Below are 27,408 nucleotides of genomic sequence, written 5' to 3'. Positions count from 1 at the left end.
GCGATGATTTTTATTTTATTTTTGGCGGGTTAATGCAGTTAAAAAAGGTAAAGTGAAAGTGAAAGTTCTAGTAAACTCGATATTATTTTTTGTGTAGTCATAAAATGGCAAACAAGAGTTACTTTTTATAATATATTTAAATAAATTATACATATAAACAAATAATAAATCTAAACAAAGATGGTTACTTTTATAATAAATAATTTAATGTAATATTAAAATAAATTAAAATAATAGACAATTAAGTAAGATATGTTATTAATAAATTAATATAAATTATAGTTTAATCTAAAATAATATAATAGTTACGAGTTTAAAATTAAAATATTAATTTTATTTAATTATAAAAAAATTAAACAAAAATGTATTCTTTTATAATGTTTAAATATTTTATCAAATTCTTACTTTAATAATATCTTAATTATCACTCTTAAATTATTAATTTAATATAGTATTAAAATTAATGAATATAATATATAATTAAATAAGGTATTTTATTAATAAATTAAGATAGATTGTAGTTCAGTTTAAATTAATACAATACTTATGAGGAAAAAATAAATTATTGATTTAATTAATTATAAAATAATACTTAAACAAATATATATGTTTAGATACTTGATCAAATTTTTACTTTAACAATATCTTAATTATTACTCTTAAATTACTAATTTAATATAGTATTAGCAGTGATGAATATAATAAATATAATAATTACAAGTACAAATAAAAATATTAATTTAATTAATTATAAAAAATAGAATACTTAAACAAAAATACTATAATGTCTATATACTTGATCAAAATTTTACTTTAACAATATCTTAGTTATCACTCTTAAATTACTAATTTAATATAATATTAACAGTGATGAATTTAATAAATTGTTGAATAGGTAATTTATTAATAAATTAAGATAGATGGTAGTTTAATTTAAATTAATAGAATATTTAGGAGTAAAATAATATTATTAATTTAATTAATTATAACAAATAAAAAATAAAAAGAAAGAGAGGAAAATTGAAGGGGGTTAGTCACTGTGAGAGAGTTTGGTGTTGAGCGCATGACAACATGGTGAGACAGCAAACCGACAGAGAGCGAGAGACAAGAGGAACGAGGGTTGGGAAATAGAGAGGGTCGTCGAGAGAGAGGAGGACGCAAAGAGTGTCAGAGTGAGCAAATGAAAATGAATGAATTGGTTTAGGGTCAGAATTCACTTTCACTTGTCGCTTTTACTTCCACTTTCCCTGCTATGTGATCATCTGGAGTCTTGGCTGTTGGTTCAACAATCTCAACTTTGGCTCCGGCTCAGGCCCAAAGATGTAGGAGATAGACAAGACCATAAGCAGCTGCAATGGGCTAGAAGGTTATGGGCCCATTAAACGATTTTGCAGCTCGGTCTCGTTTGTCGTTACACTCGTTACACCATCCGCGTCCGACCAACCGGCACTGGGGGCAAGCGAGAGAGTCCCGTGGCTTCGAAATTACCGCCTTGCCGTGCCTCTGCCCTTCAGGTAGGTCTCCTTCTCTGTCACCGGATTCTTCTTTCTGAATTGACCATCATTTTGTGTTTACCGATTTTCAACTTCTTCACGGATTCTGTATGATAACTGTATCACAGAACTAGTTGAATCTGTAATTCTGGTTGGATTGTAATAATCAAGGGAACCCTAACTGGTGATGGCAGCGGTCAAGATGCTTATCAAAATTTTGATGCTTCGGTTTGAGTTGTCTAGTGTGGAGCAGGACGAGGATTTATAAGTTTATAGCGAAGATAATGAGTTTCAGCTGAATGAAAACAAAAACTTATCATCATCGAAGCTCTGTGGACTGCTTCCTAGTGCGAAGGAGGCTGCCACCTTTCTACGAAACTCCGTTGTTGTTGATGATCTAGCACTGACTTCCTTTCCCGGCTAAATGACAGCAAAAACGACATAAAAATAGAGTTTTGACAATTAATCCAGAAAAGATTGGTCAACTTACTAACACTATCTTGCTGCACCGTGTAGGTCTTCCCTGGCTTGTAGAAGAGAAAGATGAGTTTTTAAACAAAGTGAAAATAAAGATGCCCGTTTATGCATGCTTAAGAGGTGCGTCATGTATCATGTAGACAATCCTAATCCGATGGGAGCTCATGGCTCACGAGTATGTCTGATTGTGTGCCCCCGACATAAACGAGTAAACTGCTCTACAAAAGGAATGATTCTGCATTTATCCTTAAAACCTCTTCATTATTGTTTTTTTATGGAACATGATAAGGAGAACACTGTTTTCCCTTCTCCTTTGACAACCATTCAGATATTAAATCGTCTCTGTTCTTGTGATGTAGAGAAAAAGTATTTGATGTGTTTCTATGTGCTTAGCTTTCTTCTGTCTGCACCGAATGTTGTGCTGGAGTCCTGTTAGTTATATCCTCACTGTGAAATGTGCAGATTTAGAAGAACGGAGTCACTTCATTAGCTGATGCTATGGAACTGGAAATAAATACTGGTGCTATGCTAGATGAAGCTATCCTTGAATATGGGAACATAAATGTAATCTCTGTTTACTTTTCCTTTTCATCTTTTGGTTCATTTTCTAGTGGGAACACAAAATTTGGAAATGATAGTATCTCTAATCCTTATCACCATAAGGCAAGGTATCTCTGCTACTCTTTTAGTATGAAAAAAAGTGATCTCTGTTCATTTCATATTTTTTTACAGGAGGATTTTGTCTTAGAGAATGGGAGATGTGGAATATGTATGGATATTATCGTTGATCGAGGAGTATTGGATTGCTGTGATGACTGGTAATTACTGGAGCCAGTTTAGTTTCTCAGTTCTGAATATCACACTAACCACATTGATTTCTAAATAAAACAATGTTCCTACCTTTTTCCTATATGGGATTAAAAGATGGACATTGTTAATTAGTCATTAGCATGTTGTGTGTCTTCAAATAACTATGGGGATGCTCGTGGATAGTTTTTAAAAAAATTCTGAAAGTAAGAAATGTAGAATGGAATTTTTTTACCAGAATTATGTATGTGACTTTCAGGTTTTGTTTTTCATGCATTGACAACTGGGCCGCAATCACTAACCTCTGTCCACTTTGTAAGAATGAGTTTCAGATGATAACCTGTATCCCAGTAAGTATATTCTAGCTCGGAGATGGGTCTTTTGGAATTTCAAATTTATGCTAATATTTCACTGGTGCAATATATTTTCCTTTTGATGACAACTTCATGTGGACCAAAGAACAGTTGTTTTCACTCTCTCTCATATGGATTTTGGGTTGTGAACATTGCCAGATGTTTTACACAATAGATATCAAAGTTTGTGCATATGTTGATTTTACAGCACAAGCTTTTCAACAGCTGGAGTTGCTACAGTGATGGGTTTCATTTTTTTCATTCAGAAACAGAATATGGGAACACCTAAAGAAACATAAAAGCAAATATGACATGTCAAAATTTTTTTTATTTGTTTGCTGATGCCAATGATATTTTTCAGTTTTATCAGTGAAATGCTTATTTCTGTTTAACAGGATATTTGCAACTGTTCATGAGATTATTTTGTTATTGATGGCAATGTCTTTAATTTTTAAAAGGTATTTGATACAATTAGCAGCAGCAAGGGTGCTGAAGACTCTCTTTCAAGGTATACAGTTTTTTATCCATTTACTGAAGAATTTGAAGCTGCATTTTTTTGTTTTTTTTAAAGTGTATTTCTTGGATCATTGAAAAGAAAAAAGAAAGCGCATTCCTTAGAAGCCTGAACTGTGGAGCTATTGTTTAACATCTCCCGCAACATATTTTTTCAGAGACGATGACTGGAGTGTTCAACTGGAGAACAAGACACTCTCTTTCCCTTCATACTATATTAATGAAGATGTAAATGATCTTCTCTAAGTGATTATTTTAATTTGCTTCTGTTAGATGTCCATTTCTTATCTTCAGTCACGTCTTTATACTGATAGTATCTTGTAGGCAGTCATCTGTCTGGATGGAGATGGATGTAAGATACAAAATGGAGTGGCTCCAGTTGAAGGAGATTTACCTCTTGATACCTCAATTGCATGTGATTCATGCGATATATGGTAAAAATGTTTATATGCCCCAATTGAGAATCTCACAGGGTACAATTACTGCACTGTGTTAAGTTCATGTAGTATAGTGTGATGTATAACTTGTATTTAAAGTGATTCCATGTGATATATGGTAAAAATGCATATATCCCCTGTTTGAGAATGTCACACCATACAATTATTGTACTTCAGTTTGTTTATCAATATAGTTTAGTGTTACATATAAACCCTTTCAGAATAAAAAACATGTGAAGCATTATGTCATTGTGCATCATTGTTAGTAAGCAAAAGCAGGTTGAATCAGGAGGCAGTTTGATAGGCCACCTCTCTGTCACCCCGTCCATTCTCCCTCTTCTCTTGTTTCTTCATTGTCTTCTTTGTGTTATTCCTACCATTGTTCCTTCTATAATTTTTCTTCCTTCCTCAACCCTAATGGACCCTTCACTGGTTTATTGATGTGCCTATCAATGTCACATAATATGTCAGAAGTATAATTTTTCCCTCTATGGAACCTTACTTAAAAGAAAATGGTGCCTTATCATCTACTTTGTTTAATTTCTGGCTAAGTGGAATATCTTATTCAAATGTGTTTTTTTTTTTTAAAATCATGCTGACGATCTTTTTGTTGTATGAAAGTGTGTTCAATGAAACTAAACAAGTATATTAACGGGAATTTTCTCATAAGTATCAGTATCAGTATCAGTTGAGTTTTTTTTTTTTTTTTTTTATTTGGTAATGGTCAGACTGGTGGCTTTTGCCTCTGTCAATTTTTCCATGTCATCCATTTCTCTTGACAAACACAAAATACATTCAACAGTTAAGGGCATGATTAGGTTCCTGCAATATTTTTTTCTTTCTAGAATCTTAGGGATTGGGAATCATCATCAGTTTTTGTTAACGGGCTCTTTGTTTGATGGAAACACAGGTACCATGCATTTTGTGTGGGTTTCAATCCAGAAAGTACATCTGAGAGTTCATGGCTATGCCCGCGGTAAGTACAAAAAGGGTGCTGAACTGCTGATGGAGTCTCATTCTATTTTCTATTATTGTGTGGAATTGAGAGAGTTGACATTTACTTTTTTTTTTTGAGATTTGAGTTGACATTTACTACATCAACCATCTGAATTTAATTATCCTCAGTTAATGCAATTTTTTTAAAGGCTATATAATCCTTTTTAGAGTACATATTGCGGGGGGGGGGGGATTCTGGAAAGAAGGCTTCTGAGAACTAAAGAGAAAAGTACAGAAGATATAATAGAAGTCTTGTGGAAGCTAGTATTGCTCATGGAAAAATTGAAGAACTAAATCAAATGAATGAAGAACTGAATGGAGTATGCACTGAGAAGGTTGATTAAGCTAGAGCTTAAGCCAACTGCAATCTTCAAACACAGCCTAAACCACAAATTAATAGATTTTAGTCTGAAAATACAAATTATTCTTATGGGCTTCTGGAAATTGTTGTTTTTGTAGGTGTATAATTGATGAAGTACCACAAAGATCAGATGGCTTGGCAACACAGAGGCCAGGTGGGCGGTATATTGAGGAAAACCATGGTCCTGAATGTTCAGTTGAGGCTGCTTTCTTTGGAAAGGTGTCTGTAGCAGTTGCAGATGCTGGTGAGACTGCTGTTGTTGTCTCATTGGTTGAAGGAGAACAGAAGGCAAACATCAATAGGAATTTTCCTCAAGACAAAAAAGTTGATGTGAAAAATGATGGAGAAAATCAAACTTCCTTATGCAACTTCATGACCAGTACTTCTGTGGAAGCACCACATGTTGTTTTTCAACCAAAATTTGATCTACAAGATACTTCATTGGCATTGTCATTAGCAAGAGAGGTGTCATTTCTTTCAGACATGGAGCCACATCACCAGTTCAATAGTGAAACCAATGACATCAGTGGGTTCCATGCTTCACCTGCTCCTTCCTTGGATACTTTTCTGACTACCAGTGAAGTATTTGAAAGTGAAGCTGCAGTTGATCTTTCTACCAGTGAAGTATTTGAAAGTGAAGCTGCAGTTGATCTTCATCTGGGCCTATGCGTGGGCTCTTCCTGGCCTGGTAAAATATTTATGTATTGTCTTCTAAAAACTGAGTAAATTTCTATATTAATTTTAACATCTTTGCTTCCTTTGTCACTGCATCTTACTTGATACTATTTATAGCTGATGTGGTGATAATTTGATGCTATTGAAGATCAAGACACTGGAGATGCTATCCAGAAAAAAAGTTCTTTGGAGAAGTCTTCTTTGTCTGGTAAGAAAAGAAATAGGTTGGGTGTTTGAATGATCCTCTGTTGGGCTGTTTGAGGATACCTTTAGTCTTCATTCATTACATGTCTGCTGCATTCTCTGGATCTGCTTAGAGGAAGTCTTCCATGAAATGTATAAAGTTTTGACAGCTTCTAATATGGTTGCAGTTGAACAGTTGGCAATGGATGCTGATGAAAATATGGCTGGAGGCATAAACCAGGAGAGTATTGAAGCTAGCGATATCAAGAGAAAGTTCATGGAAAAGTCTAGGTCTGCAATCAGCTTCTTCGTCTCCTCCCTTTGGTGCAATAATCTAATCTGCTCTTCTTACATCATTCCTCTTGTTTTATTCTTGTGCTAGAGATGCTGCTTCTGTGGAAAGTGATGAAAAAATCAACATGGAAATGGAACCCAGAAAGAGAGCAAGATTAAATGGAAAAGCTCCAATGATTCCTCAGAAACAGCAAGTAACAGCTTCTGTTTTGAACCATAAGACTAGGAATATTCCTGAAAAGGAAACAAGCTCGCCAGATATACTGAGTATTGTTCAGGAGAGAAATCATAAATCTTCAGCTGCATCTGCTCATCCAAAATCTGCAGAAAACAAGACTGAAGATAGAGACTGTTCTAATGGACCGAGGGTGAAAAAGATCATGCGTAGAGCTTCAGAAAACAAAGAGTCTTCATCAGTACTTGAGACACTGAGACAAGAAATTAGGGATGCTATTAGAAATAAATCTACAAAAGATCCTGGCAAGAATGATATTTTTGATGTGAAGCTACTCACAGCATTCAGGGCTGCCATAACAGGACCGAAAGATGAACCTGCAAAGAAAATGGATCGTTCTCTTGTGAGTGCAAAAAAGTTGATGCTACAAAAGGGAAAGACACGTGAAAATTTAACTAAGAAAATATATGGCAATGCTAATGGTAGACGAAGGAGGGCATGGGATAGGGATTGGGAGATTGAGTTTTGGAAGCATCGGTACATGACAGATGAACCTGCAAAGGTTGAGACTCTGAAATCAGTCCTTGACCTCCTAAAAAGGAGCTCAGATTTGGACACATCACAGGTGGAAAACAGGTGCAAAGGGGAGGTAAAAGATTCAATTCTTTCACGAGTGTACTTAGCAGATGCATCTGTTTTTCCCAGGAAGGAGGATATCAAGCCTCTCTCTGCTATTACTGGCATAGGTGAAGCAAGTTCTGAAAATAGTTTAAAGGGCACTTCTGGAAAGGTTCCTGAACCAAACTGTGAGAGGCAGACTGATTTTTCACCAGTCTGTACTAAATCATCAGAAAGTAGTGGTCCTTCCTCTAATGATTCGAATAAGAGAAATGTGCAGACATCCAAAAGTGGGGCAGCCAACAGAACAGCTCAGGAGAATAGGACTGGAAAGCCTTCTTCGATATCTTTGTCTAGTGGATCCAAAAGGAATGCAAACTTGATGAAGGAAAATCCTGTTAAATCTGATGATATGAAGAAAGATAAGAGGAAGTGGGCCTTGGAAGTTTTGGCCCGAAAGACTGCCATTATGAATAAGAATGAAAATCAAGGGAAGCAGCAAGATAATTCCATGTTTAAAGGAAATTACCCTCTACTGGTATGCTTCTGTATCTCTGAAACTGAATATTTTCATGATTTTTACATGTGTTGGCTGTCTTTAGCATTTCATTTTGTTCTGCCAATTATTCTCTATTGAATTGCATTGATTGGATTGGAGCAGTTACAGTTGCCTGCTGATATGAGACCAGTGCTGGCAGCTGTTCGTGTTAGCAAAGTTTCCAATCCAGTTAGACAGGTACGTCATGGACATTGGAACTCCTGGGGTTGTAAATTGATTCAATACTTTACTGAAAGGTCAAATCTGTATATGTGATTGTTGTTAGAAAGAAATTATGTGCAATTTATAGGTCTAATGACATGTCATTATATTTTTAGAACACAGTAACAAATTCTTGTAGCTGCTCCTCTTATAATGCAGATATGAGTGAGGAGGTTCAAACATCCTTCCAGTGGGTGTTACATTGTAGAGGACTTCCCGATAATACATATGATGTTCATAAGCAGGCTGACCAATTCAATTTTCATGTTACTCACGTGCACATATGACATGTTTACAAGTAACAATGGTTAAACCAATTGAATTTTCACACAACTGAGGACTAATACTAAGATTTTTACTGATCTGATGAGACAATCCTGTCACCATGCCTTGTAATAAGGCCCTTTTCCAGTTATAATTATGATCTGATCTGATGGCTTAGACACTCCAAACACTCACCCCTTCCACTATCACTGATTTATCATGAATCCTTAACATTGATGTGTGCAGTTAACAGTGGATTTATTTATGAGAATCAAGCTGTTCATGCAGGCACAGCTTAACAGACTTGCTGAGCATTTCTTGAAAAAGGCAAATTTACCTGTTATTCGAAGAACCGCAGAGACAGAGTTGGCTGTTGCGGATGCGGTTAACATAGAAAAGGACATCTGTGAAAGGTCAGGTAGTAAGTTGGTATATGTGAATCTTTGTTCACAAATGTTATCCCAGAGAAAAGATAACTCTCAGCTCAAAAGAGAAGAAAGGATGGCTAAAGAAGAAGAATCCTCCGATTGTGATGGAACATGCGAGAATGCTGAAGAAGCATTGAAGCTGGCAGGTCTTGTCTCAGATTCTCCACCAAGCAGTCCAAAAATGATAAAAGATACAAAACAAAAAGATGACCAATCTGAGCATTCAAAAGAGGAAGATTTTGATAATTTATTTGACCTAGATTCTCATCCTGAGTTGGATATATATGGAGATTTTGAGTATGATTTGGAAGGAGAGTACATGGACTCATCCATCTCGACTAGTGCTTCTCTGGCATCTCAGTCGCTGCAAGAGGGAAGTAACTTAAGGATGAAGGTTATACTATCTAGTTTCAACTGTGAACGGACAACAGTTGGTGATACGTTAGCACATGCACCTGAAAATGATAAATTGGGTAGCAAAGTTGATTCCCTTTCTCAAGGAAAAGAAGAAGCAAGGTCTATTTTGGAGGTTAAATCAACTTCTTCTCACTGTACTGGTGAGATAGAGGGAGATTTTTCTTTGGAAGAGTATGAAGAATTATATGGTCCAGACAAAGTACCGTTGGTGGATCAGTTATGTTGTGACAAAATACTACCTGCCGAAAATATTCTTCTTAGTAGAAACGATCGTAGTGACTTTGAGGGTGAAAAATGTGAAGAAAGTTGTGTAGTTGGAGGGGGCAGGCATGTTGAGCATGAGCCTGCTACTGGGGAAAGCTCACCGTTTCCTTCTTTGACAATTAAAGAAGAGCCAAGTAAAGATGGAAACTCCAACAGTGACAAGCAAACTGATTTGCGTTGTTCTGTTTCCAAAAAGGTAGCTCTTTCTCTAGGAAATTTATTGAATTATATGTGCAATTATTTTAAAAGTTTCTCTTTCATTCTTTTTTACATAAACTACATGTGAGGATAAGCATAAACGTAATACACAAGTTTCTGAGGAATCAACTTTGGGAATCTGAATTTTATGAAACCCACCAACTAGGTATGCTTAGTGACCATATCATGAATGAACGTTTTTTATTTGAACATCATGGATGAATCATTGAGAGAAATTATTAGTAGCAAGATGAAACAGAAAAAAACCTACTTCTGAAATGGAGTATGGAGACTCCTATTTGCAAGATAAAGGTGTTGGATCTGTTCCTGTTTTATACCTGTAATCAACTGAACTAATCCTAAAACCGGTAAATCTTTGGATCCATTTTTCTTTTGTTCACTTTCTTTGAATAGTGCTTTCAACACTTCAAACAAAAACCTATTTTTGTTCCTCAATTTCTTATAACTGGTCAACTTGATGCAACTGTTCTCAGGTGGAAGCCTTCGTCAAAGGGCATATCCGGCCACTGTGCACTAGTGGTGTGATCAGTGTTGAACAATATCGATGGGCTGTCTCAAAAACAACTGATAAAGTTATGAAATTTCACTCGAAAGCTAAAAGTGCAAATTTTCTTATCAAGGAAGGTGACAAGGTGAAAAAACTTGCAGAGCAATATGTTGAAGCTGCTCAGGCAAGGAAGTAGGAAAAAAAATTCTTCAATTGCAGTCATGTCAGTTCCCTTCTGGTTCCCTCTTATGATAATTCACTGGTTGCACTTTGACCGCATAGAATTTTCCAGTTTTATAGAACCAATCGAATGTTCCGGGGCCTCTTTGCCATGCTGAGGTATATGACTGTGCAAGGGTAACATGTGAAGGTATACATGAGCACAAATGTGCACAGTTTGTACAGATCTTCCGCTTTAGGAGGTAAGCTGATACGCACCTCTCTTATTTTTTGTTATTTTTGCAGCCCATAAACCTCTCTGATAAACGATTTACTTGAGCCTTCTATACACCCAAAATGGAAATGCTCTAAACGTTTTGTAGTAGCTGATGTCCGTTTGCCAATGCTCTTTCATAAGAGTAAAAATGTAATACTATTTACAACTTGTTTTGCTTAAGAAGCTTATAAATTACCAATAAAGGGTTGCATCCGCAAATAAAAAACATATTGGAACCCACAGAAAAGAAAAAAAATGAAAGAAAAAGTTATTTTTTATTATTTGGCAACAGAGAATATTAAGAGAGAAAAAAGAAGAAGAGAGAATCACTATCGTTTAGTTAATAAATTCTCTCATAAAATGATGGAATTTGGATTTCCTTGAAGAATGCTCTCTTGTGCTAAATTTTAAGGCTTTGGGATGGCTTGCGGCAGCCAGGTGAAACCATATAGGTTAATCAAACAGAACTGCGTAGAACAATCGAAATTTTGATTAAGGCAACATTTGATGGGCTGGAGAAAGTAACCCATGTTAGATATTTAGAGGAAGTGCTGATTCTGGTAAAACAGAACTTGTTGCAAATCATCAAATCTGGTCAAGAAGTTCCACACCAAGTCCCTCAATCCTAGTCACTGCACCTGCCACATTCAGAAGAAAGAGAAACATCCTCATCTCCCCATTAATGTTTCTTATATGTTAAGTAAAGAAATCTGGTTAGCTTCAGCAGCTTCTCGCTCAACTGGAAGACTCTCTTCTTTACCAGAGCCCCCACCACTTGCTGATTCTACATCACCCTCTTCAGCAGAGCTAACCCCATTCACAGGACTTTCTATGGAACCAGTAAGCTCAGCAGCAGGTGTACTCTCACTGGTAGATGAAGCTCCACCAGGAGCTCCCTCTGACTCTTTAGTATTGAATTTGCTAGTTAAAGCTTCAATGGAAGGAATACTGATTCTAGAAGCCCGGGACTCCTTAGCTAAGGTTTCCACCTTTTCCTTCTGTTCTCCTTCTCCCTCTCCTCAAACAACCTGGATAACTCCTCTCTTCTTCAGTCACAAATTCTCTCAATCCTTCTCTGAACATCGACTCATCCTGTTTCAACATACGTCGAATGATCTCAAGCATATCTTCCAATTTCCCGTTGACACATAATCCCTTAAATATATGATCATAACTTGTGGCATCTGGCTTCACCTCCTTCTCCAGCATCTGATTAAAAAGCTCCTTGGCTCTGTCGATCTGCGCAGCCTTCTGCAACTCATTTATCACCTTGTTGTAAACACCCACACTAGCTCTCAACCCTGACACTACCATTTTCATTGTAGTTATATGCATCATCAATCCTTTTCTGTCCCAGGCAAGCATCAATTAATAAACCAAATGTAAACTCATCTGGGTTAACCTTACGTTCACCCCCCCCCCCCCCCCCCCCCCCCCCCCATTTCCCCATAAATCTCCTCTGCCTCCCCAATCATTCCAGCGCCCAAAAGCTGTTCGATCAAATTATTGTAAGACAAGGTATCAGGAAGACACTTCTTCTCGTCCATTTTCCCGAAAACCTCAATTGCCTCTTGAAACCTTCCCTTGCTGCAAAACATGTCTACCATAGCATTAAAGCTCCCCAAGTTTACAGTAAGTCTTCTCGGTGGACTCTGGATATCCATCATCCGGTCAAACAACTGCATCGCCTGCTCTAACTTATCATTCTTGACCAATGCCTCCAATACAGAGTTATACGCGATTGCATGAGTTCTATATCTCAAATTTTCAGTATTTTCTCTAGCCAAAAGTTGCTCAAGACAACCCGTAGCCTCCTTCTCCATACCTTTCTTGAAGTAGGCTTTCATCAGAGACCCATAAACTCGAACAATGTCCTCAGGGATGAAGATCGTCCTTGAGAGAAATAGCTCGGTCAATCCTCTCTCGATCTCCCGTAGAAGCCAAGCCTCGGACGAGGATGCGGTAAATGGCAGCAGAGGGTCTGAAAGGAGCATCATTAATGAGAATCTTATAATGATCGAGTGCAGTATCGTACTTGCGGCAATCCAAATAGGCGTTTATGAGAAGGTTGTAAGTGACAATATTAGGAGCGACACCGGCCTGGATGATGAATCGGTGAAGGGCAGCGAAATCGGCAAAACGAGACTGGCGGAGAAGTGCTGCAAGAACGGCTTTGCAGGTGAAGACAGTAGGGCGGCAGTTGGAGTATATGGAGTGACGGGTGAGAAGTGAAGCCTCCGTGAGGTCGTTCTCGCGGATGAGAGTCAGGATCAGATTGTGCAGATTGAGGCTGTTCCCTTGCAGAACCGAGACATAATCAGGGAGTTTCGGGGTGTTAGGGTTTGAGACCTTACTCGGTGTGGGCTTGGGTCGTTCTGAGACTGGCGACCGGTGTTGATTGGGGGGTCAAGACGGAGGCGGCGACGTTCGGCGGCTGCTTCTTCCGTTTATGCGAAGGAGAGGAATCGCTGGGACTGGAAAGGAATAGGATTATGATGATAAGGTTTCAGATATCTGAGATTGAAGCCATGAGTGATGATTTCCAGAGCTGAGAAGACGACCCTAACTGGGAAAGAGAAGCAGAGGGTTTATCAAATTCTTTTTCGTTCTATTGGTAGATCATCAATGTTGTAGTTTTTCCTTAAAATAATGAGTGATGAGATCTCACTGAGGAAGTTCCATGCAAGGAGAAAAAAAGCTCGGCAGTAAGTTTAACAGCATGTGCAATACATGGTCATCTTCCTCCTCTGCCTCTCAAGATAAACCTCTACTGTGTCTTCTGTAATACATAAAAAAAAAATTCTTGCTTCTTGTATGGCAGTACATCTAGTTTATGGCAGTACAAATGGAAGAAAACTAATAAAGGGGTTCTTTTCAAAAGGAAAATTTTCTAATAAAAAAATTATTTTCTCATCATCTGCTTTTACTTTGAAGGCACAAATGGTCTCTTGGTCTGCTTACCTTTTCTTCTATCAAATTTTTCCCTTTTTAGCTTTCTTCATCTGTGAAGTGCAATGATACAGAGGAGACTAAGATACTAAATGTCACCATTATCACCAACTTACAAGAAGAAACTTATTACTGTGGTGGTTGGATTTTATTTCTTTAAGAAAGATGAGTGGAGTGAGGATTAAGTCTGAAAGGTGAAAAACAGTGAGACACCTACTCTCTGAGAGGAAAGGTGAACGGAATATCCCTGTGCAAGTAAACCTGTAGTTGTTTGGGGAGCGGGTGAAATAATGCACAACAAATCTTGGATGCCTTTAGTATTCAATAGGAAAAATAAAAGGATTCTTTGCCTACAACATTAAGCATGGGACTAGGAATATGAAAACGAAGAAAGTACCAGGTGCTCACTTGTCATCTCAAACGATGTTTGTTAAAACCCCTTTATGAACTTCCCTCAGAATCTAAAACTGTGACAGGGAGACTCTTATAGAATTTAAGGTTAGGGCCAAACCAACTCGCCAAGACAGGTAGACAGCAATTCATATTTACCTAGTAACAATCCCTCGTAACTTTAAAAACTAACAAAAGTTAATGGATGGTAACAGTTTGTCAGCCCCGCAATCCAATTCTGTAACACGAAAATCCTTTCTTGATGAAGGGTTTGGCATGCATATTTCATATGTAATCCAGTTCACATCTTGATCATCATCAACCAGAGAGAGAGAGAGAGAAAGGAACTTTATTAGGCCATTATAGAGGAACAAAACTTAGTATTCATTTGTCTCTCAGTTTAATGACATTAAAATACTTCTAGTTCACAATAACTAAGACATAAGGGTTTGCATCTTTAAACATCTGGCAGCAACCCCAAAAGTGACTATAACAAAACACAAATTAATACATGTGGTGAACTTAACCTGCAGCTCAGTTACAGTGGTTGGGTATACACACCCCGCTTTCAGGGCTCTGTTGCTCCTTCCATATCCTGCCTGTGACTCTCAGCTTCAACTCTTTCCTATCCCCGCCTGAGAAAAAGAGAGCCATATTTCTCTGAATTATGAGACCATCATGACTGTCTCGGACCTTCCTGTGGCTGTCCCGGATGCTCCGTGGGGTCCCTTCCCATATGAGCTTTCTCCCGTTGGCTCCTACCTCAAGACTATAGCTGTAATTTCTTGCTTCAGTTTCATCTCCCATAAAGCGGAGAAATGCCATGTATACAGGAGCCATGCTGAGTTGGAAAGCCTCAAAGTGCAAACAAAAATATTGCCCAAAACAGTGGAAGACCTGAGGTGAGAAGCAAGAAATGAGGAACACATAGCAACAGTAATCTCATCAGCTAAGACGAACTTATACTATAAGAGTTTCCCAAAGAAAACCACAAACTGCCACATTTTTAAGTACAACTTCATATTAGACTAAAATCCAATTAGCAAAAGATAAGCTTACAGCATTGGTAACAGCATTGCCAATGCCAGAACAAAGACAGAAACCAATTGACTTAGAATCATCAGAGACAAACATACAAAAATCTAGATAGTAGTCAGGAACTACCCTAGGAATAGTTCGTGTCAGAGTAAGACTACACGCAATACTACCTAGTACTAAAATGACATGTGTGTTTATGTTCAACTATCCTGCCAATAAAGAGGTCTAACTATACATAAGCCATAATTAAAAGATCACAGTCAAGTAACCCGGGCATGTGGTTGATAACTTCTCACAGGATGAAATAAGATGTGACACACTTATTTTAACCATGCATTTGAAAGTAATCTAATCGAGGAGAACTGAGAATCTGATTTCCAGAAAGTATTAACAGGGCCTCCCAATTAAGGTTTCAAGCCTGCTCTCACTTGGCGACCTTTTTAAACAGCAGTAGTAAGTCAGTCCCGTTCACCTCCAAGGTAACTCAACTTAACACCCATTTCTGTCAAGTGTACACGCAAAAAAGAACCTAAAAATTCAAAGTGCAAGAGACAAGAAGCAAGAAAAAAGGAATACATGAACACTCCAATGAGAAGACCAAGAAAAAACAATAAATGCAAAAATGAATTGGTGAACACACCGTGAGCATCCAGGTGGCATTTTCAACCTCTCGAGGATTTGACTTGACATATCGATGGTTGAAGGTGCATCCAGTGTGCATGTCCACTTTGTGGTCATCCCTTAGATGTGCTACTAGCGAGGGAATATTGCCAACAACTGAGCATTCCGACCCAGCGTAGGGACAATTGTATGGTCTGAAATTGCACTGGGCCTCATGTTTGAGCTTGCTGTAGTAGGGGAAGATCTCTGGACAACCCAATGAGCAATATTTGCAAGGTAGTTCAAGTGACTCGGCTACTTTTTCCAATGCTAAGCATCTGATGTCCCCAAGCTCCTGCCTACAAGTGGGGCACCGATTATGAACCCTTGTTTTACAGGTTGAGCAGAGAGTGTGCCCATTGTGACACTGCAACGAATATAACCATCACTAAATATTCCAGAAATATACCCTTGATGCAATACATGCCAAAATGAACCTAACATCCTCAACAAAGTATTTAAAAATACAAAATTTGGTACATAAATATGAAAACAAGAGTACATAAGTTGATGCACAATGACAAAGAAAAAAAATGAAAGCACTAAATACACATGCATGTATACAAACTAAAAGAACACTTACTCTCCAGAAGCTAGTCCTGAGATCTTGACAAGCACATAAACTTTAATGAAATAGGATACTTGGATAATTTGACAACCTATAACCAACTTCAACAAAATTTGAATTCTTTCATGACTTAAACTATTTCCAGTTCTAGCTGTCCCACAAACATGTGGTGATTCCAAAACCATTCCCCCACAAGCTACAATCACAGTCCATGCATTGCACAAATTTATAGAGTATGATGGCCAGTTCAGCCCTTGAAGATTCTGAAAGAGTCGCTTAAAGACAGTCATTGGGGATCTCAAGCCACTCCATGTAATTGGTTTAACTATTTGCATTCCATTCTCAAAAAGGAAAAATATGGTCTACCAAATCAACTCTTCATCTTCTCAATCTATTCTTCCAAAACTAGAGTTTCTAAAATTTGTCTTTGGGTGCTTATCTAAGATCATAGTTCTCCTACTTTTACATAAGTTAACAAAGTACTTGCCATTCGTTAAATAAACAGACAAGAAGAAGGCAGAAAAATAAAATAATAGGAACTAAGGAATATTTCTTGAAAAAACAAGAGGATCACTTCAAATTTGAAGCACACGAAAAGATGGAGGGAAAAAAGCCATTCCAAAAAAAAGAAAAAAAATCTATTTTCTGTTAAATTTTCTTAATCTTGGAAAAGTCAATTGGAATGGAAAAACAGAACTCTTGTTAATAATATGCATCTCAGCAATAATATTTAAAAGAAGGTTTTAACAATACCTAAATACATAGAGTTGGCTTTCATTTCTTTTTCTACTCCCATTTTTTGGTCTTTCGTTTATCAGAATTGGTTCTTCAATACCTCTTCTGGTTCTTTCTTTTTTTCCTGATTTTATCCTTTTTATAAATACAAGTATCCTTGGACTCATTGGTTATCTGTGGTAACACACATCTGTTACAAAAAGCATGAAACAAGACAACTCCAGAGGATAATGAGATAAAATGGATGTATTAGTGATGGAATGAAAAAAGCACCAAATAATGGACATGTAGATAAAAAGGAAATCAAAGAAGCAAATTCAATTTTCCAAGGGATGACGGATCATCTCGCTTTTTTCCTGAAAAGACATTTGGCAAGAGAATTTTAGGGTAGGATACTGTTTTCCCCCTAGGCTTGACTCCATATCCTAGTGAAACTTGAACCCGAGACCTCACATTGGAACTCCCCTGGGTGTCCATTGTTTAATGACAAATTTATTTTTCTTTCTAAAATGCCTACAATATGTTAAGGTAACAATGTATTATTGTAACATTGATTCACCTATGCAGAGAGAGAGAGAGAGAGGTTGTCTCTTTCTACTTTCCACTATCCACAATGGCACTATAACCAGCTAGGAGGTCCTTCCAATATTATTCAACTCTATCCCCAGTAAAACTCAATTTGTGACAGGACCTATAGATGAAGTTTCCTTCAAAAGCTTTGTGAAATAAATCTTCACTTAGTCAAAAAGTTCCTTAAAAATTTTAACAGTTCGCTCTTTTATGGGTCCCCAGAACAGTACATGGTACAAATCAGAATATGTGCCACTAGCAAGATGCCAGTATCACTACAGTACTAAAATCTTTCTATTCTCTTGAACACTAAAAATATATAATACATTGATTTTTCAGTCTGCAAAAGTTGCTATGAAAAGTAAAGAAGATTGCACTTCAAAAAGAAAAGAACAGTTAAATGGACTTTGATTATAATCACAAAAGAAATGACATAAGCCACAACAAGCATCAATTAAATAATGGCATCAGCATGCTGGAACTCAATTATGTACTTTCTAAAAGGCAATAAAAGATGAAGAAAATGTCCAGAATATTAATCTATAGATAAGGAAATATATGAAAGTAACTGAACAATTCTTCAATCACGATTTATGTTTGTCTGAGTTTTTCCTTGTCACCTGTTCTTTAACTAAAGAATTTGAAATGCAACAATAATTGCCAAAAAAGGGCTAACCTCAAGATAAGTATAAGTTGCCGTTGCTCCTCACTCCATTCAGGGTTCCTAAACAAAGTTAATTCATTTGTAATAACAAATCATTTATGGAACACAGTCAACAAGTGAATGTTCCAGAACCAGCTCATGATTTATTCGAAGCTCATTTCCAACATAAAACTCTCTGAATATTGTTCACGACAAAGTCTCCAAATGATGCCAAGTGCCACAGTTCCAACCATATTGCCTGAACGATTACACCTCATTAACAAAAGCATCATACTGCTCTTGGGACGAATTCATGTAACCAAATCCTTCAGCTTTTTCTATTTTCCCTCGGTCCATCCAACTGAAATCCAGTATGAATTCAAATAGCTTCCCGATCAAGAAGTATACCAGAACCCATTTAACATTTGCCTCTAATTATTATTTTTTTAAATAAACTACTAAGAATTAAAAAAAATAAAGCAACTGAGTAAGAGCGTAAATTTCAAACTGCAGAAAACACTACTGAATTCAATAACTGAATGGTTCCCATAGTAGAAATTCAATTCTGTCGAAAGATGACGATCAGACCATTCACCAAACCACTCAAAGATCCTCAAAACCAGAGCAATAGAAGAGAGAACTCAAAACCAAAGATCAGTCAATTTCGCGTTCTACACTATTTTATTTCAATTAGGAATAGAAGAAAAAGAGAGAAAAACAAAGATTACTATTATTAGAAAGATTAGAGGCCTTGAATAGAAAACCATCAACAAATATGAAAACCCGCTCAGAGCGTGAAAGCGGAAACAAACCTCAAAATGCATCAAAGAGTTTAAAGAAAAGAAGAAGGGGTAAACCGACCTGATGGATGGGGGGATACATTGAATTTGTGCAGACTGGACATTCAAGCAGTTCATGGACGCTCGTTGCCGGAGAGGCTGCCTGCGGAACCGTATTCGTATGAGGCTTCGAGAACTGGTGGGGACGTGTTTCTTCTTCTTCGATCCCATCAGAAGATGAGATACATTCGATGTTATCCAATTCCATTCATAAACCAACAAACAAAAAATCCAAAACCCACAATTCAGTCTCGATTTCCCTCTTCTTCCTCCTACCTCCAGCCCCACATCCCCAATTTTTCTTTCCCCCTTCCCTCCTCTTCAAATCTACATTCCAGAAAGCACGAGAAGAGAGAAAAAGGAAAAAAGACGAAGATCGATACCAGAGAAAACAACCAACAATGGAGGTGCTTTTCTTCGTTTCGCGTTTTCCGGGATACGGGTAATAAAAGCGCCACCGTCGGGGGGGAAAATGATAAAATAAAAACAAACCAATAACAGAGAAATATTGGAATAAAAATGATCGGATTCCAAAGACGATGAAAAGCGAGGTCCGATGCGCTCGTTACGAATATATCTATTCCCAATTTCCGAAACGTAGAATGTAGATTCCAGACCAGCTTAACGGCAATAGACGAGAAATGAAAGTCAAATATTACGGCAGACGACGGCGGAGTCTGACTCTCGTCTTTCAAATTCTCGGTTTCTAACCATTGATTTCACCGAATTGAGAACCACCGCTCGGATAAGATCAAACCCTGGCACCCTTACCGTCCGATCAGCTATATGGATTTTTATCTAAATAGTCATTTCACAGGACCGACATCTTTGTAGACTTTGGAGTTCTTAAAGAATAAAAGGAAAAGGAGTCTCATGATATAATTAAAATACTTCTGTGCTAAGACTGCAAATCAAAAGGGTATGATTGTAAACGCGTGTGTGTAAAGAATAACCGAGACGGGCGTGGGGTCTTTTGCAAATACCCGGCTGCTTTGTCTCATTAGTGGCGACCAGAAATTAACTTTCTTGAGCCCTTTTAATGTTATACGCAATAAATAGTGGGATTAGGTGGGCTACAATGATGACTCCACTCTCTTTCTTTTACGCTTATTGCTCTCATTATAACGGAAATCGATTTCTGTGGTTCGAAAGTGGGGGCCACCTTGAAGCAGTTTCCTTAAAGTAAAATAAATCAACAAATAAACTGCCTTAAAGGGTTTTTTCTGGGGTTTTAGAGACCTGATCCTAATCTAATTTTCCAACTAAACCTTAATCTAAATCATTTTTATAATGAATTATAACCTAAAGTGTGAATCGGAAATTGAAAGTTACCCTATTGAGATTATAACAGCTCTTTATTTTAATATAAGAGGATAAACTAAAATAATGTTTAATGCTCCAAATCAGCTTGTCACTTTCATGTTGTTTGGTGAGCAAAGATCAAATAGACTCCTCAACGAAATACAACTTCATCAACAGTCTCCACTAACTTAAGTTTATTCGGAAGCTCATGGAAAATAAAATAAAATAAAATTTGAATCATTATTATTTTAAAATTAATTACTTAAAATAAAAAATAATTATTTTATTTTTATTAACTATTTTTTAAAATAATAATAATCAAATTCTTAACGGCAAGTCCCAATTCCATTTTTCTCCTTTCAAACGAGTTCGGTAAAACTAGAAATGGGGGACTAAAGAATATTTACAAATATTTACGGGGTATTAAGGGTTTGTTTAGAACCCCTAGAAAAGGGGAGAAAAAAAAAATTTAACCATTATTATTCTAAAAAATAATTAATAAAAATGAAATAATGATTAAATTATCCTTTAGATGGTCAAATATTTACTTCTGTGTCATTTCTAAACGGATCCAGCTATCGATTTTTTGTATCAGGAACACAGTGATGTCTTTACAAATGGAAATAGCTCAGTAATAGCAGCCAAAAATATATAGCAATTTACATACTTAAACTAACTTTTTACAGAATTAATAATCTTTTCTACATGCTAGCCACTCTACTGGAAAGTTCAGGCTCCACCTCTGGATCTGTCTCAGACGCCTCCGAAGTGATCTGCAGGATCATGCATTTGATGACCATCAAGAAAGCTAGGTCTTCGAGAAGAAGAACAAGCAAACATCATACTAAATTTCAACTTAGTATACATACCGCTCGATCTTTAGCCGTTCGCGCAGAAAGGTACCGTTCTAATGCACCATCACTGTAAAGAATTTTAGCTCCAGACCCTTGTTTATCTGCAGATCCTATGGATTCCTCATCCACCACAACAGCATCTATTCTGTCTTTTCCTTCTCTTACATCTGGAATCTGCACACAAAAAAAGGAAAGAGATCGACGAAGGTTTTCTCATTTTCCTTTTTCTTATAATGGAAAAACAAAAATACAAAAGTTTCGATGAAATTTTTTCACTAATAAACTTCTGCTCCTTTGTGCTTGTAGACAATTCTGGTTAACTTACATGAGCTATCAGGCAAAAAAAAAAAAAAAAACATTAAATGATAAAATTGAAGCATTACCTCATACATTGCTTCCATCAAAATATTCTCTAAGATAGATCGAAGACCTCTTGCACCAGTATTTCTAGCCATGGCTTTCTTTGCAACTAATCTCAAAGCATTTTCAGTGAAATGCAGCTTTACCTAGAATTAAAATGTGGAAATTAGTAGAATCTAAAGGGGGAAAAACATGATAAGTCCTGTAGAATCAATAAAGATTCATAAGTATTTAAAATGGTAAAACATATTTTCAGGTATGGTGATAGAAACTTACATCGTTCATTTGAAACAACTTTTTGTATTGTTTTCCTAAGGCATTCTTGGGATCTGTCAGAACCTAGAGACAAAATTACGAAAGCGGGCATGTTAAGGATTGCATGGATCGATGTGCTTAATGCTAACCTCTGAAGAAGGAATCACCTGAACAAGTTGGTCCTCACTGAGGCTAGTCAAACTAACAAGAATTGGGAATCGCCCAACAAATTCTGGTATTAAGCCATAAGCTATAAGGTCACCACTTTCAACCTGCACAAGGCAATTCATGTATTTACAATATGCTCCAAGTAGTTTCTTTGAGTAGCTAATTAAAGTTCACTTCTAATGAACTGTCCTAGGATGTTACTTGAAGTTCTAAGACAAAACAATATCTATAATTAGCATAATCCTAGAGATTTTAAGATATTTTCACTATTTCCATAAAGATTTTTCTTAAATGTAAGAAGGTTGTATTGAATAAACATTACTTGTAGGTATTCCGTAATGGTAAACTTTTTCTTAGTACTTACAGATGCTAACAAAGATGATGTTACAGTAGCATTGGTCAGACCACCAGTCCTCATGTTAGCACGTACCGGTGCTCCAAACCCAATAGAAGAGTCTTGGCGTCTAGTACATAAACTCATTTTAGAATCCAGAAAACCATACGAAAGGCAAAGTATGGGATGTAATTCTCATACCTTTCAGAGATCGTCTTCTCCAAGTCAATAAATGCACCACCACAAATGAAGAGAATATCTTTTGTATCAATCTGCAATGTGGAAATGAATTATTAACACAAGCCACAAAAATAAATGATCCCAGAAAGATTCTGCAAAATTCAAATTAAGTTTCAATAAGAAATCAACTATCGTTAGTGTGGACACAATGAAATTTCTTATTCTGTGTCAACAAGGGATGAATCAGAACGATAGAATGCTATCAAGCATGAGGTCTGTCAAAATATGGTCATAATATCTCTATTAGTTTTTGTCAGGCAATTTGGATGCTCAATAAGAGGTCGAAAAGAAAAACACCAAACAGCTATAGAGCAACCCTACTTGGGTGGTTAGAACCAGCGTTTAACATCTAGAACCAGGACAAAGGACTGCCTGAATCCACATTAATTAACCCACAAAGAAGAGTGAGTAATATGAGCTTCTATTAACCTCGATAAAGCGTTTCACACAACTCTAATTCTCTTTTCCAACTCTAATTGACCACTTCATATAATGCTTTTGATGTCAGAGAAAAACTACATTTTATCAAAACAAGTAAAAAGCAGACAGAAGTAGCATATAAGTTTTTGGTAACCCAAATAAGATAAGAGTTAGAATACCTGAATGTGGTCACCTCTTGGATGCTTACGAGCTCCTTTCTCAGGGACATTCACCACCTGAAAGCCGACAAACCATAGGTAAATTTCAAATATTCAAGAAGCAAAGAAACAGATTTGTCATTTAGCTCCATTTTCAGATGGCTGTAACTTGAGAGTGATACTAATGTAACAACATAATCTGAAGTTAGTATAATTTCATTCGTCCTAGAAAAAAAAAAAAAAAAACTACATCATCTAATGCCAAACCACTTTCAAGGACAAATAGTTTAACAAACAATTAGGATCTTGCTCACTTCAAACAATCACACCAAATTGCAACATAAGCACCAAAATATATGTGAATATGCACTTACTGTTCCTTCTAGCATCTTTAGTAATGCCTGCTGAACACCTTCCCCAGATACATCTCTGCTTAGGTTCAGGCTCTCGGCCTACAAAGAAAGCACTATATTTTTCACACAAAGGTAAAAAAACATAAACAACACCTACAACTCCACTCTACTCCTAAAGTGTCTAAAGCACCAACCAATACCTTTTTGGTGATCTTGTCAACTTCATCAAGATACACAATTCCCTGCTCAGCAGCTGCAACGTTAAAATCAGCAACCTACGGTGGAAAAGAAGAAAAATCAGAAAACTGCTAGGAAAAAACAAATCATGCCATAATCACATTCCACATATTTTTCCTCCTATCAGGCAACAGAATTTGCCTAAAAATAAAATATGCAAAATATCAATATCAACAAATCAATTTGCAAAACTCAACCTTGTAACCTAAAATGACAATACACTACTTGTGATTACCATGAGAAGCTTGTATAATATAGACTCCACATCTTCCCCCACATAACCAGCCTGTGCACAAAGATATTCAACAAAAACAGTTCAGGAACAAATTAAAATACCAGAACAAAAGGCATTCTCTACATGTTATGCTAGGTTGCAAGGGTTTGGACCATGGATACACAAAACTTGCCTGTGTTAATGTAGTTGCATCAGCAATAACAAACGGCACATTCACCAAACGTGCTAATGTCTTTGCTAATAATGTCTTCCCTGTCCTTGAGCAACGCAACAAGAGCACAGATCAGACAAAGGCAAACAGATGGGAATTATTGATATAATACAGATGCATAACCTATCCACATACAACTAAACCTGATACTATGTGCTTTTGCATAGAAATGCAACTCTGATGGAAATCGTGCATGAAGAGTATTAACAAATAAAACAGTACTCATCAGATAAACCTATACAGATGACAGGATAATAGTGCCATGTACCTGAGCCAGTGGGGCCCATTAGGAGAACATTACTTTTTTCAAGCTCCACGGCGTCACTTTCAACTTTGTCGGCTTCACCACCAGCGGAATCTCCTGCAGTCCCATGTTTCCTGAATGTTGCAATAGAATTAAATAGTAATTAACACTTATCACTCTTCATTATGATCTTCATATTTTATTGCTACATCCCCGCCCACGAACTTGCACAAGACTAGTGAAGAAGAAAAGAATGATAAGAACATAATTTAGAGGATCAGAGATAAAAAAAGGGTCGCTGCTCCCTGGTGTGAACATTTAAAGCAATGCTAAAAGCATGACATCCCAACAGCATAATAGTTAGGTGGGTGAGCAGTATCAGAACAAAACAATGTCCAGCATACTCCAGGCACCCAAGATTTGGTCGACTAGCCTACAAAAAGAAAGATGCAGCTTATATTTTTGTCCGTCTAAGTTGTGGGTGGATCGAGTCAAACAATGACTACATCTGTTGGTTTCTTGACATGAGTCCCTGGGTTCAAGTCTCAGGGTTTTTTGGGGTATCTGGGTGATATGTATTGTATAACATATACTCAAGAAAAGTTTTGAGTGGAGGGAGAAGACAAGAAGAAAAGACAAGAAAATTGGAGTTTTGAAGCTGACCACTTCTGCCATGATTCATGATGAATCCTTTTGTAGTGATTGTACACAGCTACTGATAACACCTGAATCATGGATAAATAAGAGCATCTCTCAGAAAAATCAACATTTAATCATCAACAAAATATACTTGACAGTAAAGATACTACATAATTAGGTCTAGGAAGCATATACATTCAATGATGCTGAATAGGAACAATAAATAACTGCTATAAATGATGCTTCCACACCATCAGAGATAGTTGTCTTCCCAAAATTTCAACTCAATGTGGAAGGAACCTGATATGCAGGCGATGTAATGCTACTTCCACTTTGCACCAAGTAATAATCACTGTTATTTATGCCTAATAAGATGACAACGTGAAACCCAGCCTAGAAGAAAAGTAGGACAAGTGAGCTTTGAAAAGTATCCATCATACACCAGGCAGGCCAGAGGCCGACATGTTGCACTCTCACTTAAGAGTCCTAAAATTTCTAAACCAAATCTAAGTAAGTGAAATAATTGATGAATCATTTATTACATGGAAGAGATTGAAGAATGCCTTCCCTGATGAGAAACTAAAGTTGCCCAGAGATAGGGAAACCGAGGATAAATTACTTAACAACATCAATAATTTGTTCTAACACTTTCTGTCATTTGTATCTACAAGAAAATGAGGTTCAGATTGCACAGGCAAATTGTTACTATCACCAACCTCAGGAATCATTCAATAGGAATTGGAGTGGCAGATTTAGATAGCATACAGATAATTGCTTAAGCCTATACAACCAACAACTAATCAGAAACTCTCACATGAAGGACGAAAAGATAATTAATGTCCATTGTACCTTCTTTGCCCTTTCCTGGCCGATAACAAACTTATCTAGTCCTTTGCAAATCTCTTTCGGTGTTGGAAATTCGTCACCCAAATTCGAACCTCCCCAACAACCGTCTTTTGAACCGGCGTTACCTCTGGAGCTCGGACTCCCCCCTCCCCCACCACTTCTAACCAATTTAAGATAGAGCGGATATTGAGGGCCCGGCTCCATCGGCGAAACAGTAACCCCATCTCCAGACTGCTGCCATACCTCGGGAGGATCCCCATGAAACCCCAAATCCCCTCCAAATTTAAGCTTTTCAACATCAGAAACCTTCTGGGGCTTGTCCAAATTCACGAACTGCGCACTACCCTTATCTACGAAATCCCCTTGAAGAGAAATAAGCTTAAATGGGCTGAAGTGGTGAGGCGTTTGCGTCCAAAAGTCTCCCCATTTCTTTCTGTACTTACAGTGATTAAGTGAATTTCGACCTAGATGCATGTGATTCAAAATAAAATACTTGGAATGATGAACTGTTTTTGTCGCCGTCTCCCTCAGGGCTTTTGATACGAAAGCAGTAGTCATGGTTCTATCCTCCAAAGGAACAGAGAAACAAAATGATTAAAATTTATACCGATGACTTCGGCTGCACAAGGAAGACGACCGGTATAAGATAGCTGGGTGATAAATAAAAATATCTCGTTTTCAATTCGGTACCGGAGGATTTTCGTGCCGTCGAAGAGCACCAACCGATGATAGATGATCAAAGGAGAAGAAAACGAGAAGAAGACGAATTGATCGTTTACTAATTATTGTTTGCTTCCACGTCTAGGGAGACTATCTATCCCCAGTTCTCCCTCCACCAGAACTACATAGAGAACACTCAAAAGACTAAAGCTACCAAATTCCCGACTCCAAACAATCCAAACTGGGTGGCATCGTGCCGAGCTTGAACCGGTCTAAGTTTGGGTCGATGTTGGTTTAAATATTTGGAACTTGAGTTCGAGTCTAATAATTTTAACCAAGTTCGATCCAAATTCAAGCTTCAATATTCATTTAAAACGTTTCAAAAAATTATATGTCAAATAAGTTATATATAAAATTATACAAATATTTTACATAAAATTAAGAATGATCTCTACTTAAAATTGGGCATAAGGGTGACATCAAATCCAGTTAAGTCTAAACCTTGTTCAAGCCGAAATTGATTTAAATATTTTGAACTCGAGCTCGAGCCGACCCTAGCCTTAAACCTAAAATTATAATCGAACTTGAGCCTAATAATTTTAACTGAGTTTGAGTTCGAGCTCTAGCTGAGTTCGAGCTTAACCTACATTTAATACTCTATATAAAATATATGTCAAATAAATTATATATAAAATTATGTATACATTTTAAAAAAATAAGAACAATAGGGGAGGTTCAGGATTGAATTTCAATAATGGATTAAAACGCACCAATATTAAATTTTTTTACTCCAAATGTTGTCTAGCTTGTTTTGTAATTTTTGAATCTAGCCATAAATTTACT

The 27,408-nt window shown here is 36.9% G+C and overlaps 3 protein-coding genes and 1 pseudogene across 5 annotated transcripts; 1 reads left to right on the top strand and 3 right to left on the bottom strand.

Moving 5' to 3' along the window:
• The first annotated feature begins 1,436 nt into the window (after window positions 1-1,436).
• LOC137942481 (uncharacterized protein At4g10930) lies at window positions 1,437-10,865 on the top strand. Of its 3 annotated transcripts, XM_068788156.1 has the most exons (16): window positions 1,437-1,514; window positions 2,010-2,090; window positions 2,433-2,534; window positions 2,703-2,788; window positions 3,037-3,127; window positions 3,589-3,638; window positions 3,802-3,871; window positions 3,968-4,077; window positions 4,991-5,056; window positions 5,536-6,125; window positions 6,261-6,320; window positions 6,484-6,586; window positions 6,678-7,920; window positions 8,044-8,118; window positions 8,695-9,711; window positions 10,208-10,865. In XM_068788156.1, the coding sequence occupies exons 3-16, from the start codon at window positions 2,469-2,471 to the stop codon at window positions 10,415-10,417; spliced, it is 3,837 nt and encodes a 1,278-aa protein (XP_068644257.1). In that variant the 5' UTR covers window positions 1,437-1,514; window positions 2,010-2,090; window positions 2,433-2,468; the 3' UTR covers window positions 10,418-10,865. The 3 variants fall into 3 exon arrangements, with proteins under 3 accessions (XP_068644257.1, XP_068644274.1, XP_068644265.1); XM_068788173.1 differs by lacking the exon at window positions 2,010-2,090 and having other exon boundaries at window positions 1,450-1,514; XM_068788164.1 differs by lacking the exon at window positions 1,437-1,514 and having other exon boundaries at window positions 1,795-2,090.
• A 59-nt stretch (window positions 10,866-10,924) lies between these two features.
• LOC137947792 (pentatricopeptide repeat-containing protein At3g49240, mitochondrial-like) lies at window positions 10,925-13,230 on the bottom strand (annotated as a pseudogene).
• Window positions 13,231-14,331: 1,101 nt separating this feature from the next.
• Window positions 14,332-19,648, bottom strand: LOC137955943 (E3 ubiquitin-protein ligase SINAT5-like). Its single transcript, XM_068803179.1, has 3 exons — window positions 19,072-19,648; window positions 15,675-16,061; window positions 14,332-14,893 (listed from the first exon to the last, which is right to left on the bottom strand). Exons 1-3 carry the CDS (start codon window positions 19,255-19,257, stop codon window positions 14,531-14,533), a joined length of 936 nt encoding a protein of 311 aa, XP_068659280.1. The 5' UTR covers window positions 19,258-19,648; the 3' UTR covers window positions 14,332-14,530.
• A 1,256-nt stretch (window positions 19,649-20,904) lies between these two features.
• Window positions 20,905-26,720, bottom strand: LOC137955934 (CLP protease regulatory subunit CLPX1, mitochondrial-like). The gene is made up of 15 exons (XM_068803166.1): window positions 25,909-26,720; window positions 25,084-25,145; window positions 24,445-24,554; window positions 24,138-24,217; window positions 23,966-24,016; window positions 23,694-23,768; window positions 23,515-23,592; window positions 23,162-23,218; window positions 22,524-22,594; window positions 22,353-22,452; window positions 21,988-22,092; window positions 21,842-21,904; window positions 21,589-21,711; window positions 21,221-21,379; window positions 20,905-21,124 (listed from the first exon to the last, which is right to left on the bottom strand). Exons 1-15 carry the CDS (start codon window positions 26,461-26,463, stop codon window positions 21,053-21,055), a joined length of 1,761 nt encoding a protein of 586 aa, XP_068659267.1. The 5' UTR covers window positions 26,464-26,720; the 3' UTR covers window positions 20,905-21,052.
• Window positions 26,721-27,408: the final 688 nt, after the last annotated feature.

This window comes from Aristolochia californica, unplaced genomic scaffold (genome assembly GCF_029961685.1).
Source record: "Aristolochia californica isolate CCGP_79_NKW_82.1479 unplaced genomic scaffold, dmAriCali1.0.hap1 SCAF_1, whole genome shotgun sequence".
Taxonomy (NCBI): domain Eukaryota; kingdom Viridiplantae; phylum Streptophyta; class Magnoliopsida; order Piperales; family Aristolochiaceae; genus Aristolochia; species Aristolochia californica.
Note: the sequence above shows the minus strand (reverse complement) of the source record. Positions and strands in the feature narration are given on the sequence as shown.